This window comes from Heptranchias perlo, chromosome 2 (genome assembly GCF_035084215.1).
Source record: "Heptranchias perlo isolate sHepPer1 chromosome 2, sHepPer1.hap1, whole genome shotgun sequence".
Classification (NCBI taxonomy): domain Eukaryota; kingdom Metazoa; phylum Chordata; class Chondrichthyes; order Hexanchiformes; family Hexanchidae; genus Heptranchias; species Heptranchias perlo.
Window position 1 is genome coordinate 156,437,340 of NC_090326.1, and position 20,105 is coordinate 156,457,444.

Genomic DNA, 20,105 nt, shown 5'->3' on the forward strand with positions numbered 1-20,105 from the left:
ATGTCTCCGCGAATCCTGTCTGTTGTGTCCAATAATGTCCGCTCCTGGGTATCACTATGAGGACCCACCACTGATGCCACCCATCGTGTTACTGCAGAGTAGGTGCAGGTGTATTTGCAGGGCTCTTCCGCGCAGACGACTGAGAGACATCCGAGGTGTAGCCGGCTGCACCCTGGAAGGATGCGGAGGAGAAGTTGTGGAGGGCAGTGGTGACTTTGACAGCGACAGGTAAGCAGTTGGTGCTGGGGCCAGCCAGGAGCCGCTCGGCATGAAAGAGCCTGCAGATCTCCACGACTACATGTCGAGCGAATCTGCGCCTCCGTGTGCGCTGCTGCTCGGAGAGGTCCGGGGAGCTGCGCCTTGGTCTGTGGACCCTGTGGCGAGGGTAGTGCCCTCTGCGATGCGTCTCTCTCTGTGGTAGCCCTCCCTCCTGCTGTGCAGGTGGGCGTGCAACAACACCGTGTTGGGGGGCTCCACGTCTCTGCGGCGGTCCGCGTGGACTGCGAGGCTGCTGGGGCTGGTCATGCTGTTCGTCCTCCGAGGGTGTCCACGCACCACCCATCTGGCAGGTGTTGGTCTGAGGGGTTGTGCAGGGTAGGTGGGTGGTTCCTCGGACTGGGGCTGCAGTTTCGTGTCGGTCTGTCCTCTGGCTTGGCAGGGGGTGGTGGGGGGCAGGGGTTGCCCTATGTGACGCGGTGGCCTCCTGCGTGGGTGAGGGCTCTCCCCCGTGGGGTGCACCTTGGCACCTGCCACAGGCTGCAACACGCCTGGTTGGAGAGAGACTGTTTCCCCCAGTGTGGGAAACACTCTGCGATGCAGGTGAAATCCCACACTTCCTCTTTTGACAGCTGATTCAGCTCATTAACTGACCTCAACAAGCAAGGCAAGTACTCTCAAGTGGAACCCTGCTGGCTTTAATTGCCTGCGGGATTCCCACCAGCGGGGGCCACGCACGCAGCCCCGCACGTCATCGGGGAACCCGGAAGTGGTCGGGATCGCGGCGCGATCCGGTCACGTGACCGCATATCGGGATTTTCGGGGACCCCCCGCTGGAAACCCGCAGGAAACCCGACGCGAAAATCGAGCCCATAGTAATTGTGAAAATTGTGAGCTGTGGACACACAATTTCTTGATATATGCTCCCACTGGGCATGGCTGCATGCTGGGAGCATGCAGGTGCAATACTTGACCTTATAATGTCAAGCCTACTCCTAGAAAAAGATGTTTACCACATCTTGTGATTTTTTAAAAATTGCATTGATTTGTTTTTTTTTAGTTTGTGAGTGTGAATGCTTGTATTCAAGATGAGGAAAATCAGTGCTGGGGGTGAAGAATGCTTGCTCACTTTTTTTGTAGTGAGGCTCACTGTGCTCCAGTGGACACCATCTCAGGGAAAGACTTCCCATTGCATCAGTGCGACAATCCCACTTCTGAGCCAGCCATTCTGTAGGAGTCTCCGATAGTTTAGTGCCAACCAAAAACTAGATTGAAACAGCCCAGACTCACTTCATTTCCCACTTTTGAGGCATGAAGGAGGTGAAGGAGACCATCATCTCATCAGCCTGCATTGGACTCAAAGCCAGGAATCACAGATTGAAGGAACGTCAAAGTCTTCAGAAGCAAGTACTGCTCTTTCCAACTTTTACCACACTTTCAATCCTTATGGCCTTTTTAAGGGAGATTCCCAACCTCACAACGATGAGTGATACACTCAAGGGTAATTTTCTGTTATGATTTTTTGCGCACTGGGAACTAGATCAAAACTGCATCTATTAACTTTTTTGTCCGACGTAGAAGCCCTTTATCTCATTGGTGGCCTGCATCGGTGGCCAGCTCTCAGGGGTGAAAGAACAATCTTCTCAGACCCTTTTTCCACCCAATCCCTTTTATGGGCTCGATATTACCAGGGCGGTGGGTTCGCGGCAGGGGGGGGTCTATTGGGCGCGTGGGTAACGCGCCCGGTGAAATCAGTCTGTCCCGCGTGCAATCGCAGGCTAATTGGATCCACTTACCTGGTCTTCCGGGTTCCCCACTGCTGAGCTGCGCGTCGGGCGGACTGCGGATGCTCAGTAAGGTCTGTCAGCTGGAGGAGCTCTATTTAAAGGGGCAGTCCTCCACTGACTGATGCTGCAAGAAATAGGAAAAATTACAGCATGGAGCAGCCCGGGGGAAGGCTGCTCCCAGGTTTAATGATGCCTCACTCCAGGTATCATTGGATGGGGTGAGGAGGAGGGGGAGGATAGAGATCTTCCCCCTGGCGGGAGGGAGGAAGCGGCCTGCCACTGCCATCAAGAAGGCCTGGCCCGAGGTGTCAGAGGAGGTCACCTGCACCACCAACATATCGCCCACCTGCATACAGTGCAGGAGGCGCTGCAATGACCTAAGTAGATCAGCCAAAGTGAGTACACTTACTCATTCCCCTACACTCCGTCTGCCACATCACCGCCCCCACCCCACATCTCCTTCTGCACTGCCAACACTACTCTGTCACATCACCCCTCACACCCACTCAAAGCTCATCCTCATCTTACCTGCACTTACTCACCTTGCCAGTACTCATCCTGCCACTACCATTCAACCCAATCCTCATACAATCTCATGGCTCTATCTCATACTCACCTTCTCGTGCATCTCTTTCACAGTCAGCCTCACTCAACCTGCCACTACCTGTGCTGCAGCCACAGGGCATGCATCACATATGTGCAGTAGGAAGCGTAAGGCAAACGTGTCATGAGCATGAAGGGGATGCACAAGGGTGTTTGAGGGTTTGTCATGGTTTTTACTTCTATTTAATGTCTGACCAACTCACATCACATATTATATTGGCACCACTACTGCCACGTCTTTGCGAATCTTGTCTGGTTTGTGCAATAATGCCCTTTCCTGAGGATCACTATGAAGACCCACAACTGATGCCACCCATTGTGTCACTGCAGAGTGGGTGTAGGTATATTTGCAGGGCTCTTTTGTGCAGACGACTGAGAGACGTCGGCGATGTCTCTGGTGGCACCCTGGAAGGATGCGGAGGAGAAGTTGTTGAGGGCAGTGGTGACTTTGACAGCGACAGGTAAGAAGTGGTGCTCGGGCCAACCGGGAGCAGCTCGGCGTGAAGGAGGCTGCAGATGTCCACGACTACATGTCGAGTGACTCTGAGCCTCCGTGTGCACTGCTGCTCAGAGAGGTCCAGGAAGCTGAGCCTCGGTCTGTGGACCCTGTGGTGAGGGTAGTGCCCTCTGCGACGCATCTCTCTCTGCAGTTGCCCTCCCTCCTGCTGTGCAGGTGGATGTGTCACAGCACCGTGTTGTGGAGCCCCACGTGTCAGAGATAGACGGCGTGGCCGGCGAGGCTGGTGATGCTGTTCACCCTCCGAGGAGGTCATGACGGCAGCTACGACGGCCCCCATCCGGAAGATGTACATTTGAGGGGGTCCGCAAGGTAGGTACATGTGTCTGGACACCGGGGTAAGTGTGCAAGTTGGTGAATTTTCTTGTCAGGAGGAGGGTTGTGGAGGCCAAACTTTGTCCAAAGTGACAGAGTGGCCTCCTGCAATGAATGAGGGTCTCCCCCCCCACACCTGTCAAATGGACCTTTGCAGCTGCCACAGGCTGATAGCTGCAACACGTCCATTTGAACTAGGAGTGTTTCCCCCAGTACGGGAAACGGTCCCAGTTGTTTGCAAAATCCCACCCCATGTAAAATATCTCCTTAGTCAGGTCTGTAAACGATCTGAAATACCTAAATAAATTTAATTGCCGGTGGGAGTCCCACATGCGGGGGCTGCGTGCGCATGTCAGCGCATCACTGGGGAACCCGGAAATGGGCGGGTTGGAGCCGGGCTCCCGACCCGCCCCGGGAATCCCCGATTTTCGGAGCCCCCCCCGCCAGGAACACACCCGATAGCGGGTGCTAACATCGAGCCCTATGTGTTAGTTATTCGCTGCCTAGCACTAACTGGGTTCAGCTTCCTTCACCATTCAATAGCTGACAGCTGACTGCTGCTTGCTATGATGTTATGTTCGAAATGTGCCTTTGTTTTTTTATTTGACTGATGCCAATGGTAGTGATTTTCAGGTCCCCCTCAATCACTAAATACCACACATATGGGGAACCTTTTTATTTACTAAATATAAAAGGCAGGCATGCTGTGTTCATTTGTTTAAACAAAAAACTAATTTGTATGTGAAGAGATAAAGCTGCTATTAGTCTAATGGATAGTCTCTGCTAGCCAACCTTTCTCTTTCCCTTAACCAATCCATTAAAAAGACATGATGCCAATTTTCAGTGCAGGTGCTATCATAGCTATGAACATGAGAACATAAGAAATAGGAGCAGGAGTAGGCCATACGGCCCCTCGAGCCTGCTCCACCATTCAATCAGATCATGGCTGATCTTCGACCTCAACTCCACTTTCCCGACCCGATCCCCATATACCCTTGATTCCCTTGGAGTCCAAAACTCTATCGATCTTAGTCTTGAATCTACTCAACGACTGAGCTTCCACAGCCCTCTGGGGTAGAGAATTCCAAATATTCACAACCCTCTGAGTGAAGAAATTCCTCCTTATCTCAGTCCTAAATGTCCAACCCCTTATACTGAGGCTATGTCCCCTAGTTCTTGACTCTCCAGCCAGGGGAAACAACCTCACAGTATCTACCCTGTTCAAGCCCTCTTAGGATCTTACATGTTTCAATGAGATCACCTCTCATTCTTATAAACTCCAGAGAGTATAGGCCCATTCTACTCAATCTTTCCTCATAGGACAACCCTCTCATCTCAGGAATCAATCTAGTGAACCTTCGTTGCACCGCCTCTAAGGCAAGTATATCCTTCCTTAGGTAAGGAGACCAAAACTGTACAGTACTCCAGGTGTGGTCTCACCAAAGCCCTGTACAATTGCAGCAAGACTTCCTTACTCTTGTACTCCAACCCCCTTGCAATAAAGACCAACATGCCATTTGCCTTCCTAATTGTTTGCTGTACCTGCATGTTAACTTCTTGTGTTTTATGTACAAGGACACACAAATCCCTCTGAACACCAACATTTAATAGCTTCTCACCAGTTAAAAAATATTTTGTTTTTCTATTTTTCCTACCAAAGTGAATAAACTCACATTTCCCCACATTATACTCTATCTGCCACCTTCTTGCCCACTCACTTAACCTGTCGCTATACCCTTTGCAGACTCTTTGTGTCCTCCTCACAGCTTACTTTCCTACCTAGCTTTGTAACGTCAGCAAACTTGGATACATTACACTCGGTCCCTTCATCGAAGTCATTAATATAGATTGTAAATAGCTGAGGCCCAAGCACTGATCCCTGAGGCACCCCACTAGTTACAGCCTGCCAACCTGAGAATGACCTGTTTATTCCTACTCTCTGTTTTCTGTCCGTTAACCAATCCTAAATTCATGCTAATATATTACCGCCAACCCCATGAGCCCTAACCTTGTGGAACAACCTCTTATGTGGCACCTTATCAAATGCCTTTTGAAAATCCAAATATGCTACATCCACTGGTTCCCCCTTATCTACCCTGCTAATTACACCTTCAAAAAACTCTTATCAGATTTGTCAAACACAATTTCCCTTTCATAAAACCGTGTTGACTCTGCCTAATCATATTATGATTTTCTAAGTGCCCTGTTACTACGTCCTTAATAATAGATTCTAGCATTTTCCCGACTACTGGGGCTCGATTTTCGCGTCGGGTTACCTGCGGGTTCCCAGCGGGGGGGCCCCGAAAATCCCGATATCCGGTCACGTGACCGGATCGCGCCGAAATCCCGGCCACTTCCGGGTACCGCGCTGACGTGTGGGGCTGCGCGCGCAAGCCCCGCTGGTGGGAATCCCGCAGGCAATTAAAGCCAGCGGGGTTCCACTTGAGAGTACTTACCTTGCTTGTTGAGGTCAGTTAATGAGCTGAAGCAGCTGTCAAAAGAGGAAGTGTGGGATTTTAGGTTCAAGGCAGTGAGTTTCACACACTGGGGGAAACAGTCTCTGTCCAACCAGGCGTGTTGCAGCCAGCAGCCTGTGGCAGGTGCCAAGGTGCACTCCACGGGGGAGAGCCCTCACCCACGCAGGAGGCCACCGCGTCACATAGGGCAACCCCTGCCCTCCACCACCCCCCGCCAAGCCAGAGGACAGACCGACACGAAACTGCAGCCCCAGTCCGAGGAACCACCCACCTACCCTGCACAACCCCTCAGACCAACACCTGCCAGTTGGGTGGTGCGTGGACACCCTCGGAGGACGAACAGCATGACCAGCCCCAGCAGCCTCGCAGTCCACGCGGACCGCCGCAGAGATGTGGAGCCCCCCAACACGGTGTTGTTGCACGCCCACCTGCACAGCAGGAGGGAGGGCTACCGCAGGGAGAGACGCATCGCAGAGGGCACTACCCTCGCCACAGGGTCCACAGACCGAGGCGCAGCTCTCCGGACCTCTCCGAGCAGCAGTGCACAGGGAGGCGCAGATTCGCTCGACATGTAGTCGTGGAGATCTGCAGGCTCTTTCATGCCGAGCTGCTCCTGGCTGGCCCCAGCACCAACTGCTTACCTGTCGCTGTCAAAGTCACCACTGCCCTCCACAACTTCTCCGCCGCATCCTTCCAGGGTGCAGCCGGCTACACCGCCGATGTCTCTCAGTCGTCTGCACGGAAGAGCCCTGCAAATACACCTGCACCTACTCTGCAGTAACACGATGGGTGGCATCAGTGGTGGGTCCTCATAGTGATACCCAGGTGCGGGCATTATTGGACACAACGGACAGGATTCGCGGAGACGTGGCAGTGGTGGTGTCAATATAATGTGTGCTGTTTGTTGCTCTGAAATTCAATATAGGTAACACCCAGGACAAACCCTCAGACACCCTTGTGCACCCCCTTCATGCTCACGACACGTTTGCCTTACGCTGCCTACTGCACATATGTGATGCATGCCCTGTGGCTGCAGCACAGGTGGTGGCAGGTTGAGTGAGGCTGGCCGTGAGGGAAATGCACGAGAGGGTGAGTATGGGATGGAGCAATGGGATTATATGAGGATTGGGTTGAGTGGTAGTGGTGGGATGAGTACTGGCGAGGTGAGTAGGTGGAGGTAAGATGAGGATGGGGTTTGAGTGGGTATGAAGGGTGATGTGACAGAGTAGTGTTGGCAGTGCCGAAGGAGATGTGGGGTGGGGGCAGTGTTTTAGCAGACGGAGTGTAGGGGAAAGACTTCGTGTTCTCACTGTGGCTGACCTACTGCGGTCATTGCAGCGCCTCCTGCACTGTATGCAGGTGGGCCATATGTTGGTGGCGCAGGTGACCCCCTCTGCCACCTCGAGCCAGGCCTTCTTGGTGGCAGAGGCAGGCCGCTTCCTCCCGCCCGCCGGGGGGAAGATCTGTGTCCTCCCCCTCCTCCTCACCCCATCTGATGATACCTGGGGTGAGGCATCATTCAACTGGGAGCAGCCTTCCCCCTGGGCTGCTCCATGCTGCAATTTGTTCCATTGGTTGCAGCATCTGTCAGTGGAGGACTGCCCCTTTAACTAGAGAGCCTCCAGCTGACAGATCGTACTGCGCATGCGCAGCCCGCCCGACGCGCAGACCAGCAGCGTGGACCCCGGAGGAGCAGGTAATTGATTCCTATTAGTGTGTTGCCTGCTACGATCGCGCAGGCAACCCACTAATTTCGCCGAGCGTGTTGACCACGCTCCCGGAGGACCACCCGCTGGGAACCCGCAGGCCTGCTAAATTCGAGCCCCTGATGTCAGGCTAACTGGCCTGTAGTTCCCTGGTTTCTCTCTGCTTCCTTTCTTAAATACCAGGGTTACATTTGCTGCCTTCCAATCCACGGGGACCCTTCTAGAATCTAGGGAATTCTAGACAATCAAAACCAATGCATCCACTATCTCTGCAGCCACCTCTCTTAAAACCCTAGGATGTAGGCCATTAGGTCCAAGGGATTTATCGGCTTTTAGTCCCATTAATTTTTCTAAAACTTTTTCTTTACTAATCTTAATTACTTTTAAGTTCCTACCTTTCATTAGACCCTTAGCTCCCCACTATTTTCAGTATGTTTTTTCTGTCTTCTACTGTGAAGACAGATATAAAATTTTTGTTTAACGTCTCTGCCATTTTCTTATTCCCCATTATAATTTCTCCTGTCTCAGCCTCTAAGTGACCAGCTTTACTTTTGGTAATCTCTTCCTTTTTATACATTTGTAGAAGCTCTTACAAGCTGTTCTTATATTTCTTGCTAATTTACTCTCATATTCTATTTTCTCCCTCTTTAGCAATTTTTTGGTTATCCTTTGCTGATTTCTAAAACCCTTCCAATCCTCAGGCTTACTACTCTTTTTGGCAATCTTGTAAACCTCTTCTTTTAATCTAATACAATCCTTAACTTCTCTAGTTAGCCACAATTGGATCACTTTTCCTGTAGAATTTTTATTCCTCAAGGGTATGTATATTTGCTGGAAATTGTGAATTATTTCTTTAAATGTTCGGCATTGCTTAACTACCGTCATATCTTTTAATCTAATTTCCCAATCTACCTTAGCCAATTTGCCCCTCATACCTATCTAATTGGCCTTGTTTAAACTTAAGATCTTAGTTTCGGACTTAATTACATCACTCTCAAACTCAATATGAAATTCTATCATATTATGATCACTCTTCCCCAGAGGATCCTTTATTCTAAGATTACTAATTAATCCTGTCTCATTACACTCTACTTGATCTAAAATAGCCTGTTCCCTAGTTGGTTCCTCGACATATAGTTCTAGAAAACTGACTCGGATGCATTCCATGAACTCATCCTCCAAACCACTTTTGCCAATTTGGTTTGCCCAGTCTATATGAAGATTAAAGTCCCCCACGATTAATGGATTATCCTTGTTAAATGCTCCTCTAATTTCCTGATTTATACTCTGCCCAACACTATAAATATTGTTAGGGGGCCTGTAAACTATTCCCACCAGTATTTTCTGCCCCTTATTTCTTAATAGTGTAGAGTTTGACAAATTCTGTCTTTATAAACGATCAATAAAATAAATAAATATAAATGCTCCTTTGATGGCCTACTGGTTACAGGTGTCTTATATGGCACTACGTCATAAAGTCCAAAAGGAACTCGTTTGATTCCTCTGGTCTCTGCTGATCTCATGCAAAGGTCAAAGTTGAAGTGCTACAATTTGCCTCACTCCTCTAGGCTAGGGGAGGGAAAAAAGTCTCCCTCCCTTATTGCCTTATTGCTCTCTGGTAATCCCTGAGGCGAATAACAAAGATGCATTTAAGGAGAAGCTAGATATAGACATGAGGGAGAAAGGAATAGAAGGTTATGCTGATAGGGTAAGGTGGGAGGAGACTCATGTGGAGCATAAACACCGGCATAGACCAGTTGAGCCGAATGGTCTATTTCTGTGCTGTAAATACTATATAATGTACGTAAAAGCGCATTGCATGGAGGTCAGGTCAGAACAAGATCAGAGCGGCTGTGATGCCTTCCAGAGGCAAAATAGCCAGCCGACGCTCACTCTCAAGGCTCGCGGAGAAAGAAAGGCCACTGGAAGTGAAGTACCAGAGGACTCTGCTGGTGTTATTGCAATTCCGACAAGGGTCAGCACCATCTAGCACGGAGGAATGAGAAAACTGCAAAAATAAACTCTAGAACACACGATAGTTTGCTGTTAAGCTAATGCTGATACAAATTTTATGCTATCAGGGCCAGGCCACAAACTCAAATGAATAGATTATGCACATTACTGAAGAGTTTCAAAACCTCACCAAACACATTATGAGTGACCCCATGAGATCTTACGGGAACAGGAAAAACAACCCAAAGGCAAAGAGGATATTGCGGGCTTAGCCAGCAGCCAGTGGCATCCTACCAGTTTCAGTATATGTGCTGCCCAAGCGAGCACATTATTACCACAGTGACTGCGCTTCATGAAGTACTTCATCGGCTGTAAAGCACTTTTGGGACGTCCTGAGGTGGTGAAAGGCGCTTATACATAAATGCAAGTTCTTTCCCTTTCTTTCTAACAGCCTGCATGTTGGTTTTATCTGGCTGATACGCTCCATCGTCGGGCCAGTCCTTATAGTGACAAATTTTATTGTATCCACCAAGTCGAACTGAAGGAAGAAAGGGTCTTTCTGTATGTGTTCATTGAGCCGGGCAACTATAGCGATAGAGAATGGAATGTTTTCCGTTTGACCTCTGTGCGATAGCTCGGGCTTGAGAAGTGAGATGGTTTTTTGAGCTCACCCTGCTTTGCTCTGAGAACAGAACTCAACTCTAACCTAAGAGGAACCTTCTGTTCTCCCATCTCATTTCACTCTGCTGTATTTCCATTGCTCATACTCTCTTTCCCCACAGCATTTTTGAGACACCTATTTGTCACACAAATCCCGACATGTAACATAGAATTACATAGAATTCACAGCACAGAAACAGACTATCCGGCCCAATTGGTCTTATCCGGTGTTTATGCTCCACGTGAGCCTCTTCTCAATCTACTTCATCTAACCCTATCAGCATTACCTTCTATTCCTTTCTCCCTCATGTACGTATCCAGCTTCCCCTTCAATGCATCTGTGCTATTTGCCTCAACCGCTCCATATGGAAGCAAGTTCCACATTCTAACCACTCTCTGGGTGAAGAAGTTTCTCCTGAATTCCTTACTGGATTTATTGGTGACTATCTTATATTTATGGCCCCTAGTTTTGGACTCCTCCACATGGAAACATCTTCTCTACGTCTTAAAACATCTTCCCTATGTCTAGAAATATCTTCTCTACGTCTAGAAACATCTTCTCTATATCTAACACAATTATTTAATACATGGGGATGGTGCCGGAGGACTGGAGGATTGCAAATGTTACACCCCTGTTCAAAAAAGGGGAGAGGGATAAACCTGACAATTACAGGCCAGTCAACCTAACATTGGTGGTGGGGAAACTTTTAGAGACAATAATTCGGGACAAAATAAATTAGCATTTAGAAAAATATGGGCTAATAAATGAAAGTCAGCATGGAATTGTTAAAGGAAAATCGCGTTTGACTAACTTGATTGAGTTCTTTGATGAAGTAATGGAGAGGGTTGATGAGGGTAATGCGGTTGATGTTGTGTATATGGACTTTCAAAAGGCATTTGATAAAGTGCCACATAATAGACTTATCAACAAAATTAAAGCACCTGGAATTAAAGGGACAGTGGCAGCGTGGATACAAAATTGGCTAAGGGACAGAAAGCAGAGAGTAGTGGTGAACGGTTGTTTCTCAGACTAGAGGAAATTATACAGTGGTGGTCCCCAGGGGTCAGATTTAGGCCCACTGATCTTTTTGATATATATCAATGACCTGGACTTGGGTATAAAGGGCATAATTTCAAAGTTAGGAGATGACATGAAACTCGGAAATGTAGTAAACAATGTGGAGGATAGTAATAGACTTCAGGAGGTCATAGACAGACTGGTGAAATGGGCAGACACATGGCAGATGAAATTTAATGCAGAGAATTGTGAAGCATTTTGGTAGGAAGAATGAGGAGAATAAATTAAATGGGACAATTTTAATGGGGGCGCAGGTGGCAGGACAAATTGAGAAGGCTGTTAAAAAGTACATGGGATCCTGAGCTTTATTAATAGAGGCATTGAGTACAAAAGCAAGGAAGTTATGCTAAACCTTTATAAAACACTGGTTAGGCCTCAGCTGGAGTATTGTGTTCAATTCTGGGCACCACACTTTAGGAAGGATGTCAAGGCCTTAGAGAGGGTGCAGAAGGGATTTACTAGAATGGTACCAGGGATGAGGGACTTCAGTTATAAGAAATAGGAGCAGGAGTAGGCCATAGGGCCCCTTGAGCCTGCTCTGCCATTCAATAAGATCTTCGACCTCAACTCCACTTTCCTGTCCGATTCCCATATCCCTTGATTCCCCGAGAGTCCAAAAATCTATTGATCTTAGCCTTGAATATACTCAACGACTCAGCATCCACAGCCCTCTGGGGTAGAGAATTCCAAAGATTCACAACCCATATATCCACAATATGTGGAGAGACTGGAGAAGCTGGGGTTGTTCTCCTTAGAACAGAGACGGTTAACAGGAGATTTGATAGGCGTGTTCAAAATCATGAACGGTTTTGACAGAGTAAATAAGGACAAACTGTTTCCAGTGGCAGAAGGGTCGGTAACCAGAGGACACGGATTTAAGGTGATCATCAAAAGAGCCAGAGACGACATGAGGAAACATTTTTTTACGCAGTGAGTTGTTATGATCTGGAATGCACTGCCTGAAAGGGTGGTGGAAGCAGATTCAATAGTAACTTTCAAAAGGAGATTGGATAAATACTTGAAGGGAAAAAATTTGCAGGGCTATGGGGAAAGAGCAGGAGAGTGGGACGAATTGGATAGCTCTTTCAAAGAGCCGCCACAGGCAGGATGGGCCGAATGGCCTCCTCCTGTGCTGTACCTCCTGTGATACTATGATATGGTGGGGGTACAAATTCCCTGGCTCGTTTCATATTGCAACATCGTAAATGTGCTGTGTGAAGATTTCCTCTGATTTTTAGCGAACTGATAAAAACGCTTCATTTTTCAAAATTTATTCTTGGGATGTGGGTGACACTGACAGGACTCCACTGATTTAGTTGCCCTGAGAAGGTGGTGTTGGACCTTCTTACAATCATAGAATCATAGAAGTTTACAACATGGAAACAGGCCCTTCGGCCCAACATGTCCATGTCGCCCAGTTTATACCACTAAGCTAGTCCCAATTGCCTGCACTTGGCCAATATCCCTCCATACCCATCTTACCCATGTAATTGTCCAAATGCTTTTTAAAAGACAAAATTGTACCCGCCTCTACTACTGCCTCTGGCAGCTCGTTCCAGACACTCACCACCCTTTGAGTGAAAAAATTGCCCCTCTGGACCCTTTTGTATCTCTCCCCTCTCACCTTAAATCTATGCCCCCTCGTTATAGACTCCCCTACCTCTGGGAAAAGATTTTGACTATCTACCTTATCTATGCCCCTCATTATTTTATAGACTTCTATAAGATCACCCCTAAACCTCCTACTCTCCAGGGAAAAAAGTCTCAGTCTATCCAACCTCTCCCTATAAGTCAAACCATCAAGTCCCGGTAGCATCCTAGTAAATCTTTTCTGCACTCTTTCTAGTTTAATAATATCCTTTCTATAATAGGATGACTAGAACTGTACACAGTACTCCAAGTGTGGCCTAACTAATGTCTTGTACAACTTCAACAAGTCATCCCAACTCCTGTATTCAATGTTCTGACCAATGAAACCAAGCATGCCGAATGCCTTCTTCACCACCCTATCCACCTGTGACTCCACTTTCAAGGAGCTATGAACCTGTACTCCCAGATCTCTTTGTTCTATAACTCTCCCCAATTACTGCCATAAGGAGGGATGATATATTAGCAGGTTCCTCTAATGAGGCCATATGGGTGGAGCTTAAAAACAAAAAGGGGGCAAGCACTTTGATGGGAGTGTACTATAGGCCCCCAAACAGTCAGGGGGAGATAGAGGAACAGATATGTAGGCAAATCTCAGAAAATTGTGCAAATAATAGGGTAATAATAGTGGGGGATTTCAACTTCCCCAATATTAACTGGGATACTCAGAGTGTAAAAGGCTTAGAGGGTACAAAATTCTTAACGTGCATCCAGGAGAGCTTTTTGAGCCAGCATGTAGAAAGTCCTACAAGAGAGGGGGCGGTACTGGACCTAATTCTAGGGAATGTGGCCGGCCAAGTGGAAGAAGTGCTAGTAGGTGAGCACTTTGGTGACAGTGACCATAATTCGGTGAGATTTAAGGTGGTCATGGAAAAGGACAGGGAGGGGCCGGAAATAAAGGTTCTAAATTGGGGGAAGGCCGATTTTAATAGGATAAGGCAGGATCTGGCCAAAATGGACTGGGATCAGCTGCTTGTAGGAAAATCCGCATCGGAGCAATGGGAGTCTTTCAGAAGGGAGATTGAGACCATACAATGGCAACATGTTCCCGTAAAGGTCAAGGGTGGTTCCAAGAACTCCAGGGAACCTTGGATGTCAGGGGATATACGAGAATGGATTAGGAAAAAAAGGAGGGCTTTTGGCAGATACAAAAGGCTAAAGTCGGAGGAAGCCCTAGAGGAGTACAAAAAGTGCAGGGGGATACTTAAAAAAGAAATTAGGAGATCAAGGAGGGCCATGAAATAACACTGGCGAGCAAAATAAAGGAAAATCCTAAGATGTTTTATAAGTATATTAAGGGTAAGAGGATAACTAGGGAAAAAATAGGGCCCATTAGGGACAAAAATGGCAATCTGTGTGTGGAGCCGGCAGATGTAGGAGGGGTTCTAAATTAATTTTTTGCATCTGTTTTCACTATGGAGAAGGACGATGTAGACATAGAAATACGGCAGGGGGACTGTGATATACTCGAACATATTAACATCGAGCGGGAGGAGGTATTGGCGGTTTTAGCAGGCCTAAAAATGGATAAATCCCCAGGCCCGGACGAAATGTATCCCAGGCTACTGTGTGAGGCAAAGGAGGAGATTGCGGGGGCTCTAACACATATATTCAGAACCTCTCTGGCCACAGGGGATGTGCCAGAGGACTGGAGAACCGCTAATGTAGTACCATTATTCAAGAAGGGGAGTAGGGAAAAACCGGGGAACTACAGGCCAGTGAGCCTAACATCAGTGGTAGGAAAATTATTGGAAAAAATTCTGAAGGACAAAATTAGTCTCCACTTGGAGAAGCAAGGATTAATCAGGGATAGTCAACATGGCTTTGTCAAGGGAAGATCATGTCTGACTAATTTGATTGAATTTTTTGAGGGGGTGACTAGGCGTGTGGATGAGGGTAACGCAGTGGATGTGGTATACATGGATTTCAGTAAGGCCTTCGATAAAGTCCCCCACAGGAGACTGGTCAAGAAGGTACGAGCCCATGGAATCCAGGGTGCCTTGGCACTTTGGATACAAAACTGGCTTAGTGGCAGAAGGCAGAGGGTGATGGTCGAAGGTTGTTTTTGTGACTGGAAGCCTGTGGCCAGTGGGGTACCACAGGGATCGGTGCTGGGTCCCTTGCTGTTTGTGGTCTACATTAATGACTTGGATATGAATGTAAAAGGTATGATCAGTAAGTTCGCTGATGATACAAAAATTGGTAGGGTGGTAAATAGCGAGGAGGATAGCCTCAGTCTGCAGGACGATATAGATGGGTTGGTCAGATGGGCGGAACAGTGGCAAATGGAATTTAACCTGGAAAAGTGCGAGGTGATGCACTTTGGAGGGACTAACAAGGCAAGGGAATACACAATGAATGGGAGGACCCTAGGCAAGACAGAGGGTCAGAGGGATCTTGGTGTGCAAGTTCACAGATCCCTGAAGGCGGCGGAACAGGTAGATAAGGTGGTAAAGAAGGCATATGGGATACTTGCCTTTATTAGCCGAGGCATAGAATATAAGAGCAAGGAGGTTATGATGGAGCTGTATAAAACACTGGTTAGGCCACAGCTGGAGTACTGTGTGCAGTTCTGGTCGCCACACTACAGGAAGGATGTGATCGCTTTGGAGAGGGTGCAGAGGAGATTCACCAGGATGTTACCAGGGCTGGAGCGCTTCAGCTGTGAAGAGAGACTGGGAAGATTGGGTTTGTTTTCCTTGAAGCAGAGGAGGCTGAGGCGGGACATGATTGAGGTGTACAAAATTATGAGGGGCACAGATAGGATGGATACTAAGGAGCTTTTTCCCTTCGTTGAGGGTTCTATAACAAGGGGACATAGATTCAAGATAAAAGGCGGGAGGTTTAGAGGGGATTTGAGAAAGAACTTTTTCACCCAGAGGGTGGTTGGAGTCTGGAACTCACTGCCTGAAAGGGTTGTGGAGGCAGGAACCCTCACAACATTCAAGAAGCATTTGGATGAGCACTTGAAATGCCATAGCATACAAGGCTACGAACCAAATGCTGGAATATGGGATTAGAGTAGACAGGGATTGATGGCCGGTGCGGACACGATGGGCCGAAGGGCCTCTATCCATGCCGTATAACTCTATGACTCTATGACTCTAATTGTTTTCTTTAACAATTAAGTGGCTTGCTAGGTCACTTCAGAGGGGATTAGGAGTCAAAGCCATCGGAGGTGATTTTTATTCTATCCCTGACTTGATCAGGTTGGCCAACAGTTTTTTTCACACCCGACCGATTTTGCTTCCGGTTGACTTCAATGACACCCCTTTTCCGCCTGACAGGATAAGTTAAAATTAGCCCCTTAGTGTGGGGCTGGCTCCCTGCTGACAAAAACTTGCATTTATATAGTGCCTTTAACACAGTAAAATGTCCCAAGGTGCTTTACAGGAGCGATTGTCAAACAAAATTTGACACCGAGCCACATAAGGAGATATTAGGACAGGTGGCCAAAGGCTTGGTCAAAGAGGTAGGTTTTAAGGAGGAGAGAGAGAGATACGGAGAGGCTTAGGGAGGGAATTCCAGAGCTGAGGGCCAAAGCAGCTGAAGGCTCTGGTGGAGCTATGAATTTTGGGGATGCATAAGAGGTTACAGAGGTAGGGAGGGGTGATCGAGGGAGGGATTTGAAAATAAAGGATTAGAATTTTAAAACTGTTGCTGAACCGGGAACCAATGTTGGTCAGCGAGCACAGGGGTGGTGGGTGAACAGGACTCGGTGCGAGTTAGGATATAGGTCAGCAGCGTTTTTGGATGAGCTCAAGTTTACGGAGGTTTCCTTGAACAATATTAGCGAATCAGTTATGTTTTTAACGCCAAAACAGCAGCTTTCCTGGCTATTGTTTTATCCCTTGCGGCTGGTTAACAAGTTACAAGATTTATTCGAACTCTCTGACTGCTCGATTGCTAAACCAGCGCTATAACCGCTACTCGACATTTCTACTCAGGACACACTTGCCACTTCACTGGAAATATTGAACAGAGGGTACCTGCACGGATGCATTTACAACATGTCTACACATCCCAAGAAAAAAGTATTGCTGGGGAGAAGAAAAGAACAGCTGATTATCTGGTGTTGCTCTTTAGATTAAACCACCAGAAAAATCAATATGCACCAATTTTAAAATTAATGTGAATATTAGGTGGTTTGACTACTTGCATGCTCCCGCAAGGTGTAATACAGTCTCCTCAATATCATCGAATCATACAGCACAGATGGAGGCTATTCGGCCCATCGTGCCTGTGCCGACTCTCTGAAAGGGCTATCCAATTAGTCCCATTCCCCTGCTCTTTTCCCGTAGCCCTGCAAATCTTCCCTTTTTTAAGTATATAATAACAGTAAAATAAAGACAAGAACGTCAAAAATGTGACCCTCACGCGCCTGGAACCAAGGCAGGTGGATGGAGTTAAGATACAGATTAGCCACGATCTAATTGAATGGCGGAATAGGGCCGAGGGGCTGAATGGCCTACTCCTGTTCCTATATTCCACACATCTGAGTTGATTTAAATTGATCTTTTGGCTCCTTGAAGAATCACGTCAAATCAAAACAGATTACTCAGCTTTAACTTTGAGTTTTGGCAACTGTTGGATTCTGTCCCACAAACACAGATCAGGGAAGAAAGCTTCTTAACTGCTTTGCTACCAAGTCAGCTATTTTTTTTGTTTGTTTTATCTTCAAGTGGTTGAGTGTGCAGACATACACTTAACGACTTTTCAGTTCAAATATTAAAACAGAAAACCTGTTAGGCTGTCTTATGAAAATAAATTGAGGGGCAGAAAAACAGAAAATGCTGCAAATGCACAAGAGGGCAGTCAATATGTGAAAGTGAAAGATCGGTTAATGGGACTTTTCTTTGGAACTAAGAGCCATGCTGTATACAGGATGCTTTATATTGTTCTGCAGTTGGACACTGTATTGGAACAGTTAAGGTATAAGACGTTTGAATGTTGATGGGCCAATTAAGCTTTCCCAGCAGTATCAGCGCCTGCGCAAAAGTCCAGAAGGTTCCGGAAAGGCCGCAACTGGGCAGAAAACCCGCCGGTAAAACCAGATCTACCCCAATTTGCAGTCCTCATCGAGCGCAAACTCGCGAGAAAGAAGCTTTGGAAAAAGTCAAAGCAAATTCGGGGCCCCATAGTGAAAAGGAATCCCCAATTGTAAATAATTCATTTGAAATGTTCCTTTTTGAGAACCGGTCGATTTTGAATCCACAATCCCACGGCTAAGTGGCCCTTTCGTTAGTTACATCATCGCCCATTGAACGAGCCATTATGAGAACGGCAGGAAAGTTTCCTGAACTAAACATGGGAACAAGAGTGACGACGTGCTGGCCTTATCTCCCGCCGAGAGGGAATGAATTGTTAATCAGGAGACCCATTCATACCTACCAATAATGGAAAGGATCACCACCACAAAGTCAAATATGTTCCAGCCGATTGTGAAGAAGTACTGGCGGAGGGCGATCATTTTCAGAACGCACTCGGTGGTGAAGAGCACAATGAAGATCTCGTTGATGATGTTGAGGATTCCTTGCGTGTACTTGTCCATGTCATCCGTCTCCACCATCATCGTCACCATGTTGAGGCAGATCAGGATCATGATGATAATGTCGAAGGCTTGTTTTGTAACCAAATCAAAGATTAGTCCTTGGAATTTATTCTAGAAAGTGGGAAGGAAAAACAACAAAGACAACAGATGCATGACCGAATTCTGGATCGGGGCGGATCGAAAAAAAGATGCTGATTGCGGTAAAGAACAGTGCTGTTTTTCTAAAACCATTTTCCTCCAGTTTGTCCTCCTTTCTCTCTTGAAGGCAGGAAACTTATGGAGCATACAACTGAGAGAAAACTTTTCACCCAAATTATATAAACAGAAAGCTGTCGGCAGGACTCATGTTACATCGAGTTACATCGAAACTACAGCACAGAAACAGGCCATTTGGCCCAACTGGTCGATGCTGGCATTTATGCTCCACACGAGCCTCCTCCCTCCCTACTTCACCTACTCTTATTAGGATTCCCTTCTATTCCTTTCTCCCTCATGTGCTTATCTAGCTTCCCCTTAAATGCATCTATACTATTTGCCTCACCTACTCCTTGTGGTAGCGAGTTCCACATTCTAACCACTCTCTGGGTAAAGAAGATTCTAAATTTCCTATTGGATTTATTAGTTTTTATATTTTTTATATTTATGACCTCTAGTTTTGGACTCACCCACAAGTGGAAACATTTTCTCTATGTCTACCCTATCATTATCATAGTGTTATAGTAGTTACAGCACAGGAGGAGGCCATTCACCCCATTGTGAATGTGCCAGCTCTTTGAAAGAGCTATCCAATTAGTCCCACTCTCTCTGCTCTTTCCCTATAGCCCTGTAAATTTTTTCCCTTCAAGTATTTATCTAATTCCCTTTTGAAAGTTACTATTAAATCTTCCACCACCCTTTCAGGCAGTGCATTCCAGGTCATAACAACTCGCAGCATAAAAAATGTTTCCTCATGTCGCCTCTGGCTCTTTTGCCAATCACCTTAAATCCGTGTCCTCTGGTTACCGACCCTTCTGCCACTGGAAACAGTTTCTCCTTATTTACTCTGTCAGAATGGTTTATAATTTTATCAAATTTTATTAAATATATCAAATCTCCCCCTAAACCTTCTCTGTTCTAAGGAGAAGAACTCCAGCTTCTCCAGTCTCTCCACATAACTGAAGTCCCTCATCCTGGCACCATTCTTGTGAATCTCTTCTGCACCCTCTCTAAGGTCTTGACATCCCCCCTAAAGTGTGGTGCCCAGAATTGAACTCAATACTCCAGCTAGGGCCTAACCAGTATTTTATAAAGGTTTAGCTTAACTTCCTTGCTTTTGTACTCTATGCATCTATTAATAAAGATTAATAAATTATCTCAAATGGCTCTATCAGGTCACCCCTCAGCCTTCTTTTTTCTAGAGAAAAGAACCCCAGCCTGTTCAGCCTTTCCTGATAAGGATATCCTCTCAGTTCTGGTATCATCCTTGTGAATCTTTTTTGCACCTTCTCCAGTGCCTCTACATCCTTTTTACAATATGGAGACCAGAACTGTGCACAGTACTCCGAGTGTGGTCTAACCAAGGTTCTACACAAGTTTAACATAACTTCCCTGCTTTT

General features: G+C 46.9%; 1 protein-coding gene across 2 annotated transcripts in view; it reads right to left on the bottom strand.

Moving 5' to 3' along the window:
- Window positions 1-20,105, bottom strand: part of scn5lab (sodium channel, voltage gated, type V-like, alpha b) — a 321,528-nt gene that overhangs the window by 9,694 nt on the left and 291,729 nt on the right. For both annotated transcript variants that reach the window (XM_067967964.1, XM_067967957.1), the window contains one exon: window positions 18,351-18,621. In XM_067967964.1, coding sequence (XP_067824065.1) covers window positions 18,351-18,621 — 271 coding nt within the window. The remainder of the gene's footprint in view (window positions 1-18,350; window positions 18,622-20,105) is intronic.